At 37.3% G+C, this 11670-nt stretch overlaps 1 protein-coding gene and 1 non-coding gene across 2 annotated transcripts; both read right to left on the reverse strand.

The window, feature by feature from the left end:
• Positions 1–2472: 2472 nt before the first annotated feature.
• On the reverse strand, positions 2473–2545 carry TRNAV-CAC (transfer RNA valine (anticodon CAC)). The gene has a single exon. It is a non-coding gene; the product is annotated as a tRNA-Val (tRNA).
• A 3148-nt stretch (positions 2546–5693) lies between these two features.
• On the reverse strand, positions 5694–6620 carry LOC133241802 (olfactory receptor 8B3-like). The gene has a single exon (XM_061407720.1). The coding sequence runs from the start codon at positions 6618–6620 to the stop codon at positions 5694–5696; it is 927 nt and encodes a 308-aa protein (XP_061263704.1).
• Between the last annotated feature and the right edge of the window lie 5050 nt (positions 6621–11670).

Here is an 11670-nt window from a genome sequence, read left to right on the forward strand (position 1 = left end):
CAAATGATGGCTATTATGAAAAACTTTAAAAATCAGATTAAGATCCTTGAAATATATGTCTAATATTTTTAATTGCAGAAAACTTTATAATCCTATGGGAGAACAAATTGGTAATTATTTTGCAATATACTTTTACCTCCTCTTTTCTCGCTCTGAGACTTTGAGTTCTTTAGAGGAATGTTAATAGGTAAGGAAAGCGGTTCTTTTTTAAAATTTAAACTTTTTATTTTCTATTGGGGTATAGCTCATTAACAATAGTGTGATAGTTTCAGTTGACAGTGAAAGGACTCGGCCACATACATACATGTATCCATCCCCAAACTCCCCTCCCATCCAAGCTGTCATATAACATTAAGTAGAGTTCCCTGTGGTATACCATACAACCTTGTTGGTTATCCACTTTTGACCATATATACGAGACCAGCAAAAGAGACACAGACATAAAGATCAGACTTTTGGACTCTGTGGGAGAAGGCGAGGGTGGAATGATCTGAGAGAATAGCATTGAAACATGTATATTACCATATGTGAAATAGATTGTCAGTCCAGGTTTGATGCATGAGACAGGGTGCTCAGGGCTGGTGCACTGGGATGACCCTGAGGGATGTGGTGAGGAGGGAGGTGGGTGGGGGATTCAGGATGGGGAACACATGTGCACCCATGGGTGATTCATGTCAATGTATAGCAAAAACCACTACAATATTGTAAAGTAATTAGCCTCCAACTAAAATAAATAAATAAATAAATATAAAAATAAATATAGCAATGTGTATATGTCCATTCCAAACTCCCTAACAATTTCTTCTTCCTATCCTTCCCCCTGGCAACCATAAGTTCATTATCTAACTCTGTGAGTCTCTTTATGTTTTGTAAGTAAGTTCATTTGTATTATTACTTTTTAGAATCCAAATATAAGGGATGTCAAAAGATATCTTCCCTTATCTGTCTGACATATTTCACTCAGTATATGGCTGAGTAATATTCCACTGTACATAAGCACCACAACTTCTTCATCCATTCCTCTGTTAATAGACATTTAGATTGCTTCCATGTCTTGGCTACTGTGCTGGCTATAGTTCTGCAATGAACATTGGGGTGCTTGTTTATCCTTTTGAATCATGTTTTTCTCCAGATATATGCTCTGGGGTGGGATTGCAGGGTCATAAGGTACCTCTATTTTTAGTCTTTTAAAAAACCACCATAGTGTTCTCCATAGTGGCTGTATAAATTTACATTCCCACCAGCAGTGTAGGAGGGTTCCCTTCTCTCAACACCCTCTCCAAAATTTATTCTTAGTGGATTTTTTGATGATAGCCATTCTGGCAGGTGTGAAGTAATACTTAACCTAAAGTGAGTAGAAGTAAAGAAATCATAAAAATCAGAGCAAAAATAAATGCAGTAGGCAAATAAAACAATTACAAAATCAATGAAAGAAAAAGATTGTTCTTTGAAAAGATAAACAAAATTGATAAACCTTTAGCCAAACTTATCTAGAAAAAAGGGAGGGAACTCAAATTAATAAAATTAAAATCAAAAAATAAAAAGTTACAAAAGACTCCACAGAAATACAAAGGATCAAAAGAGACTACTATGAGCAACTGTATGCCAACAAAATGGACAACCTGAAGAAGTGGACAAATTCTTAGAAAGGCACAGTCTTCCAATACTGAGCCAGGAAAAATATAAATATGATCAGACAAATCACAAGCACTGAAGTTGAAATTGTGATTTAAAAACTCCCAATAAACAAAAGCCCAGGACCTGATGACTTCACAGGCAAATTCTATCAAACATTTAGAGAAGAGTTAATACATGTCCTCCTGAGACTGTTCCAAAAATTGCAGAGGAAGGAAAACTTTCAAACTTATTCTATGAGGCCACCAGGACCTGATACCAAAGCCAGACAAAGATAGCACAAAAAAGAAAATTATAGGCCAATAGCATTGATGAAAAACAGATGCAAAAATCCTCAACAAAATCCTAGCAATCTGAATCCAACAATACTTTAAGAAGATCATACACCATGATCAAGTGGGATTAATTCCAGAAATGCAAGGATTTTTCAGTAGTTGCAAATCAATAAATGTGATACACCACATAAAACTGAAGACTAAAAAAAAATATGATCATCTAAATAGATGTACAATAAACTTTTGACAAAATTCAGCACCAATTTATGATAATAACTCTCTAGAAAGTGAGCATAGAGGGTGTATGTGCATGTGTGCTAAGTCTCCAGGCACGTCCAACTCTTTGTGACACTATGAACTGTAGCCTGCCAGGCTTCTTGGTCCATGCAATTCTCCAGGCAAGAATACTGGAGTGGGCTGCCATTTCCTTCTCCAGGGGATATTCCCAACCCAAGGGTCAAAATTGGGTTTCCTGCATTGCAGACAGATTCTTTACCACTGTGCCACCAGGGAAGCCCACAGTAATTAGCAACTAACAGAGACCCTTAGGCTTCTGAAAGTCTGTTTATGCCTGGTTTTGAACCAGGGACCTTTGGCATGTGAGGCCAAAGTGATAGCTACTACACTACAGAAACAAGGCCTAGAGGGTATATCTCAATATAATAAAGGGCATGTTCAAGCTGGTTTTAGAAAAGGCAGAGGAACAAGAGATCAAATTGCCAACATCCGCTGGATCATCAAAAAAGCAAGAGAGTTCCAGAAAAACATCTATTTCTGCTTTATTGACTATGCCAAAGCCTTTGACTGTGTGGATCACAATAAACTCTGGAAAATTCTGAAAGAGATGGGAATACCAGACCACCTGACCTGCCTCTTGAGAAATGTGTATGCAGGTCAGGAAGCAACAGCGAGAACTGGACATGGAACAACAGACTGGTTCCAAATAGGAAAAGGAGTATGTCAAAGCTGTATATTGTCACCCTGCTTATTTAACTTATATGCAGAGTACATCATGAGAAATGCTGGACTGGAAGAAACACAAGCTGGAATCAAGATTGCCGGAAGAAATATCGATCATCTCAGATATGCAGATGACACCACTCTTATGGCAGAAAGTGAAGAGGAACTAAAAAGCCTCTTGATGAAAGTGAAAGTAGAGAGTGAAAAAGTTGGCTTAACGCTCAACATTCAGAAAACTAAGATCATGGCATCTGGTCCCATCACTTCATGGGAAATAGATGGGGAAACAGTGGAAACAGTGTCAGACTTTCTTTTTCTGGGCTCCAAAATCACTGCAGATGGTGACTGCAGCCATGAAATTAAAAGATGCTTACTCCTTGGAAGGAAAGTTATGACCAACCTAGATAGCATATTCAAAAGCAGAGACATTACTTTGCCAACAAAGGTCTGTCTAGTCAAGGCTATGGTTTTGCCTGTGGTCATGTATGGATGTGAGAGTTGGACTGTGAAGAAGGCTGAGCACCAAAGAATTGATGCTTTTGAACTGTGGTGTTGGAGAAGACTCTTGAGAGTCCCTTGGACTGCAAGGAGATCCAACCAGTCCATTCTGAAGGAGATCAGCCCTGGGATTTCTTTGGAAGGAATGATGCTAAAGCTGAAACTCCAGTACTTTGGCCACCTCATGCGAAAAGTTGACTCATTGGAAAAGACTCTGATGCTGGGAGGGATTGGGGGCAGGAGGAGAAGGGGACGACAGAGGATGAGATGGCTGGATGGCATCACTGACTCGATGGACGTGAGTCTGGGTGAACTCCTGGAGTTGGTGATGGACAGGGAGGCCTGGTGTGCTGTGATTCATGGGGTTGCAAAGAGTCAGACACAACTGAGCGACTGAACTGAACTGACAACAAATCTATGACAACCCACTCCAGTATCCTTGCCTGGAAAATTCCATGGGCAAAGGAGTCTAGTTGGCTACAGTCCATGGGGTCACAAAGAGTAGGACACAACTGAGTGTGCACAAGAGTCATTTAAGCATTTTAGAGTATCCGTTTCCCCATATTTTCTCAAAAAGAAAGTAATCCAGTGTCCTGATTGAGAAAAGTCATAACTTGAGTTAGTCACCAAATATATTTTTCAAACTATCGTTCTCTAACAGCAATTTGAAGATTTTATACCTTAAAATCCAAGAGGAAGTAGCCAACAAAAGGAGAAGTGATTTAGTCTTGTCCAGGTTAAACACAGTGTTGGAGGTTGGTTCATTTAATTTTTTAATTATCAAATAAGTTTTCATCCTACCCATAGACATCTTGTGATCTTCATAGTTCTAGGTCTTCCAGAAAAAAGAGGAGAATCATTTAAAAAAGAGGCTTTTATTTTTAAAAAAATTATTTCCTAGATTCTTTATCCCTAATTTGTTTTAATTACTAACAGTTATTTTATCTTCAGAAAAAAAAAAAAAGAGTTCTCTAATTTTCTCCTCACATGTAGCCACTTCTTTACCTTCATTTCAAACAACAGTACTATTGTATAGTCACTCTGTATCATAAGTTTATGAAACCTTTATGGACTAAATATTTAATGTTCTAGATGGAATAGGTTAAAATAAAATATATTTAAAGGCAGTTCCTAAGCCTCATGAGAAATCACCACAAAAACCTCTTATTTATTGACAATGTGGCTTGTTGAGCCTTGGCCTCATGCCAGGATTCTGGACTCTAATCTCACAAGCCCTTTTCCTTGAAGTGAAAATACCTGCAAATGTTCAATTTTTTTTTCTTAATTTTTTGGAAGGAATAATATCCTTACTTAAGGCAGTCATCTCCCTAGTATCCAGGTCCATAAGGCCTCTGATTTCCCAACAATGACAAGAACAAAATAATTATTTTCATAAACTAAAAAGCACTAAAAATAAATACCCTTTCTGAGAAAAATTCATGTACCTCCCAGGTACAAAGCACAGTCAAATTTTATATTAGAATATTTTCTTCTTTTCCATGTTTACTGAAACAAAAATATTGAGATAAAGTAGAAGTAAGTATACCGAGAATAGGAGACTTTAAATCATAATACTGAATTTAGTCTAGAAGTTTTCATTAAAAGATATGCAACTGTAAATAAAACAATAACTACTCTGAGTTATACTTTCCCATCCAGGCAGTGTATGTTTATAATCTGTTATGTGCAGGACTAGCTGTGAAAAAGTAAGATAAATCTTTGTCAAGAAAGCAAAATGTGCATTGCTAACAAAAGCAAAATTGTTTATATTGAACAATCATTATGTAACCTTATATGTCAGGGATTAAATGAAATATATTCTTGCCCAAGGAAGACTGGAAGGAAGAGAAGAGAAAACATTGTCTGATTCCTGCTTCCAATGGCAGATGTCAGATAAGACAACGGTAAACACAGCACGTCAACCTATTGTTCCCCAATTTGATCATCAGTAGACCAGTCTTCTATTTCAACAGGGAAAAAAGTTCAAGATGATAAAAAAAAAAAACATACAGATTTAATACATTTTTCTGAAGAGTATTAATAAATGGGAGAAGGTGAGGAAAGGAAATTGTGCTAGTGGTAAGAAAAGAGAGACCGATTCTTTTTTTTTTTTTTCCAGTCCAGGTTCGATGCACGATACTGGATGCTTGGGGCTGGTGCACTGAGAGACCAATTCTTAAAAAGTGGAAATAAATTGTGAAATGATTCAGATACCCTTTCACATGGTGAAAAAGAAATAAGAAGATTGTCAATAAAGTTACTATGATTAAACACAGAAACTTTCCTGTGCCCAACTGCACAGGCAGATACTCTATCTATTCAAAATTATCTCCTACTCAGGGTTTTTCTCAGAGCAGTTTTCACATCTTTGTTTCTCAAACTATAGATTAAAGGGTTCATCACAGAAACCACATTGGTGTAAAAGACAGAAGAGATTTTTTCCTCATCCATAGACCCAGCAGCAGATGGTTTGAGGTACATAAATGCACTTGATCCAAAGAACAGAGAAATAGCAATGATGTGGGAACTGCAGGTGCTGAGGGCTTTGGACCTGCCCTCTGTGGACTTTATGTAGAGGATGTTGGTAAGGATGAGACAATAAGAGATAAAGATTGTGAAACTGGGCACAATGATGTTGATGCCCACCACAATGAAAACTACAAGCTCATTGACATAGGTACTTGTACAGGAGAGCTGGAGTAAAGGGTGGACATCACAGAAATAATGGTTGATGGTGTTTGCATCACAGAAGGTCAGTCTCAGCATGCATCCAGTGTGAGCCATGGCACCAGAAAATGCCATCAAGTAGGAAGCAAGCACAAGGCTGGAACACAGTTTAGCGGACATGGCAACATTATACAAGAGTGGGTTACAGATGGCCACATAACGGTCATAGGCCATTGATGTCAGCACATAGATTTCAGAAATGACAAAAAAACAGAAGAAGTAGAGCTGAGCCATGCACCCCATGTAAGAAATAATATTCTTCTTTGGTAAGAAGTTAATCAGCATTTTGGGTGTAAACACAGAAGAATAACATAGATCTATGAAAGACAAGTTAAAGAGGAAAAAGTACATGGGAGTATGCAGATGTGAATTCAGTGCAATTAGGATTATCAATCCCAAATTTCCTAGCACAGTGACCGTATATATTCCTAGAAACAGGAAGAACAGAGGGAGTTGGAGATCAGGTCGGTCTGTTAATCCCAACAGAATGAAGTCAGTCACGAAAGAGTTATTTCCAGGAGTCATTCTTCTCTAAGGGAATCTATGGATAGAAGAGAAAAGGGTTCCATTAGAGAACAACCCAGCCCTTCCACAGTGTCTCACCTATAAAAGAGCTCAGTTGTTTTTCTTGTTTAGTCACTAAGTTGTGTCCAGCTCTTTTGGGACCCCATGGACAGTAGCCCACAAGTTTCCTCTGTCCATGGAATTTCCCAGGCAAGAATACTGGAGTGGATTGCCATTTCATTTACCAGATGTTCTTCCCAACCCAGGGATAGAACCCCATCTGTATTAGCAGGAATGTTCTTTACCACTGAGCCCCAGGGAAGCCCAGCACAAGAGTATACACATTGGGAATGTCTGAGACTATACAAGCCTTGTCACATAGAATCTGACTTTACCATTATCATGATACAGAGTGATGTGAACGTGCCCTTTCTTAGAGCTGTTATAAGCTAAATATAGAAAAGTACATCACAAACAGTCTACAGAGGGAAAGCCAGTCCTGTCATATGCAAGCATTCCTGCTGGAAAATCCAAGGGGAAGAGAGATGGATTAAAATACAATTGTCCTATTGTCATCTCTACATTTCCTCATTTGAACTCCTCCCTCACCACTATACTATAACTGGAGGCAGTGATCCTAGCAACCTGGCACTGGCTTCTAACGCAGATTAGCTATGACATGATCAAAATCAAAAACATGCTTTCTAATCCAAAATGAAGGGGCCAGAATCTATGAGTTAAGTTACTCCACTTGTCACAGAGTAAAAAGCCATAAAGGTAGAAGAGTGAGAGTTGCACCTATTTAAAAGAAACTTCCTGACTGATGTGTCCTGTGAGCCCCCTTGTGTCTCTGAACAGTCTCTGATCCCTCTCTGACAGATTCATCCATTAGCTTCACTTAACTCCCAGAACTACACAGAAGGAGAAACAATGGACCCTGGATTTTCATCTCAGAACAAGGAATAAGTATTGTAAATGGAATTTGGCATGTGAGATGAATTCAGAAACCCACCCTCCTTAGGGCAGAAAACCTCGGGGCTGGCTCCCTTATCATTAGTCCTCACCTTGTTGGTACTGGAAATGTAATGTCAGGTTCTTGAGGCTTGATTCCTTTAACTGTAAAATGAGACATCATTGACGTATACTCTCAAAAACTTTATGAACTACCATAATTTCTGTTTATTTTCAGTCCCCTCAACAAGTAGAGGAAAATAAAGCATTTTGTTATCACACTCACAACTTGATTAAACACAGAAGATTTAATATGAGTGTGGTGATGTAATGCACATGGTTTAAAACAGACTAGAGGTTTGCTCCAACAATTCCTCAGGGAGCAGATCGTATGAAAAAAAAAAAAAAGAAGGAATGTATATACATGGTTCATTATCTGCCTTTAGCTCCTTAGGGACTCACTCTTTTAACCATTTTCACTTTACTCTAGGGACTGAACATCCCTCAGGTGGATCAAAGTAAAATCCCGTCTCCCTCATTATCTTCACATCCGAAGGGAAAGCTACTCCATTTCCTCATTCCCTGTTTTGTCCGTTTCTTAAGTGAATGAGTTTTCTCCAAGGTCCTACTTTCAAGTTTCCTTATTTCTTTATCTAATTTTTTTCAAATGTTGAAATAACTCATTTTAGTTCTCTATGTAGGGTATCTCTGAAATAATTTCCAATACTCTATGTCCCTTCTATGGGGACTTCCCTCATAGCTCAGTCGGTAAAGAGTCTGCCTGCAATGCAGAAGACTCTGGAGAAGGGAATGGTAACTCACTTCAGTATTCTTGCCTGGAGAATGCCATGGACTACAGTCTATAACGTTGCAAGAGTCGGACACGACTAAGCATACAGCACAGATGTCCCTTCTATATTTTATATCTTTAATAAACACCTGAAATTTCTGTCTCTCCTGTTGGGTCAATTTCTGGAAAATTTCAGTAACTGAAGTTTTCTTATCATAGAAAATAGTAGGAGCTATTGAGCAAGACTGTTGTGAATCTTGCTTTCCTCATTCCACCATTACAAACTATAACACTTGTGTTATTTAGTTGCTCAGTCATTTTTTCTGCAATATTCTGACAGAATGACATCTAATATGAAAGAGCATTTACTTTTTCTAAAAATGAAATAAATTTAACTTCTATTTTGAGGTTTCTCAAATGGAAGACTTGTGAGCAGCTGTAACACAATTTTGGCACCTCAAATAGTGGTAAAATGCAGAACAGATTGCATGCACTTCTGCAGTGCATGTAACAGTTCCCAAATAGTGTAATTATTATTTACTTCTTTAGATACACTTCTTTATCGATAAGGAAGACAAGCTTATAAAAAGGGATAATATGTAAAAGAGAAAAATATCTAACTAGGTCAACTATTTTGTATACCTATAGACCTTGGCATGTGAAAATTATATATGTTTGTATTGAGATCAGGGGCTGTGGTATGAGTGGTCATTTAAAACCATAAGTCAAGAATATAGCAAGGAGGAAAAAAAAAATGTAAGTCAATGCTGAACATCTAAAAATGCAAACAAGCAAACATACCAGTGTTGCTAAATTCACAATATCTAACTTTTGAAATAAGATTAGAAAACATGTAAAACCAAAAATGTTATTAAACTTACCTTTAAAAGTGTTGAAATTGTCACAATTAAGGTTTATGAATTTTAGACTATTTTCCATATTTCCTAAAAAAAAAAAAAGAAATACAATAACCTATTCTAGAAAACACATTATTACAACTTGAGTTATCCACCAAATATTTCTTTCAAATTATCATAGATTATGGTTTTATACCTTAAAATTCATAAGGAAGTAGCATATAGAAGCCAACCAAAGCAGGAGTGATTTTATTGTGCCAAGTTTACACCAAAGGAATGGAGATTTGTGAGTTTAGCTTTTTTTAATATCAAAAGTTTCTGTTTTTATCCTATCCAGATAAATCCCATGATCTCTATAATATTTCTAGGGCTGTCCAGAAAAAGGAGGAGACTAATAAATATAGATTTAGTTTTCTATCATATTTTCTAGATTCCTTCTAATTTGAGCTTTAATTACTACTCACCATTTTATGTCATGAAAAATAGTCTTATTTGTACCTGTTTTTCCCCAGTTCTGATCATAGCTTATTCAACTTTGTTCACCTAATTCTACTACTGTATGGCCACTGTGTACTATAAGTTTAGAAAAAACTTTATGGACTGGATATATTTATTTCACCAAATGGAACAGAATAAACTTCCAAACTAAAATGCAGGGCCCAAGCCCCACAACCACGCTCCACAGGGAACGTCTTATTTATTGTGTTTGTTGATGCCCAGCCTCAGGAGAGGCTTCTGGGCTCCTTTCTCTCTCATGCCCTGTTCTCTGAATTGCAAACACTTGCAAGCATTCCAAATCTATTTTGTTTTTCTAAATTTTGTAAAAGAAGGAACATTCTTACTTGACCAATCATCTCCCCAGTTTACTGGCCCAAGAGGTATTATCTTTCCAATAAATAACTACAACAAAAAACGCCCTGACAAACTCTTCTTAAAAAAATAAAATAAAAGAGCAATACTCACCCTGAGAGAAATTCATGTACCACCATGAAACAAAGCACAGTCAGCTTACAAGCTAGATAGTTTTCCCGTGCCATGTTTATTTAAACAATATTAATGAAATAAAACAGAAGCAAAGGATACTAAGGAGATTAGAAACTTGAAATCAGAAACCTAAATTTATTCTAGACTTTTTCATTAAAAACATATATGAATGTAAATAAATCATTGACTACTCTGAGCTTTATTGTACTGTCCATATAATAAATATATTTTGACAAACTGTTGTGTGCAGGTAAAAAAAAAGACTTTGTCAAAGGAAGTATAATGCAGTGTTTAAAGATGCAAAGTGTGTTATACTTAACAGTCTCCTGAAATCTTCCACTTCAGGAATTAAAGGTGTTACTATCTGGGATCCCAAAGCATCAGACAAGACTGAGTGACTGACCTGAACTGAACTGAGTCTTGCTAAATGAAGCCTGGAAAGATGGAAAGAGGAAAAATTCTGAGATTTATGCTTCCAATGGCAATTGGCAGATAAGACATCCCCAGTGACATTACATCACATTAATGTTCCCTGATTTGATCATTTGATGGCCAGTCTTATATTTTCAGAGGGAAAGGGAAGTCCAAACTAATGGAGAAAAATGTTTTCTAGAAAATAATAAACAAATAAAATGTATTATAACAAATAGTAACGTGTGCAAGCTCATTCACTAAGTCATATGTGTTTGTGACCTCGTAGACAGTAGCCCTCCAGGGTCCATTGTCCATGGGATGTCCCAAGCAGGAATGCAGGAGTGGGTTGCTGTTTCCTCCTCCAGAGGATCTTCCTGACCCAGGGATTGAAAATGCATCTCCTGCAATCTCAGGCATATTCTTTACCAATGAGCCAACTGGGAAGCCCATAAATAGTAAGTTCAGTTCAGTTTAGTCACTGAGTCATGTCCGACTCTTTGCGACCCCAGGGACTGCAGCATGCCAGGCTTCCTTGTCCATCACCAAGTCCTGGAGTTTACTCAAACTCATGTCCATTAAGTCAGTGATGCCACCCAACCATCTCATCCTCTATTGTCCCCATCTTCTCCTGCTTTCAATCTTTCCTAACATCAGGGTCTTTTTGAATGAGTCAGCTCTTTGCATCAGGTGGCCAAAGTATTGGAGTTTCAGCTTCAACATTAGTCCTTCCAATGAAAACTCAGGACTGATCTCCTTTAGGATGGACTGGTTGGATCTCCTTGCCATCCAAGGGACTCTCAAGAGTCTTCTCCAACACCACAGTTATAAATAGCAAATAAGATAGTACATTTCTTTTTAATAGTACTAATAAATCAAAATGTGTGAGAAAAGGAAATTATGCAAATGATGAATAAGGAGAGAAGTGCTCCTGTATGATAAGTATAAATAAGTTGTCTCAAATTTCTTCAATATGATAAAAATGAAATAGCATAAGAAGATGCTAATAAAATGATTATAATTGAAAAGAGAATCCTCCTATACTTTGAATATCTGCACAAAAAGACACTGTTTCTAA

The sequence above is a fragment of the Bos javanicus genome, chromosome 29 (genome assembly GCF_032452875.1).
Source record: "Bos javanicus breed banteng chromosome 29, ARS-OSU_banteng_1.0, whole genome shotgun sequence".
NCBI lineage: Eukaryota > Metazoa > Chordata > Mammalia > Artiodactyla > Bovidae > Bos > Bos javanicus.

Bases quoted from the DNA above. Each gene is read 5' to 3' on its own strand.
- LOC133241802 (XM_061407720.1), bottom strand. From the start codon at position 6,620: ATGACTCCTGGAAATAACTCTTTCGTGACTGACTTCATTCTGTTGGGA.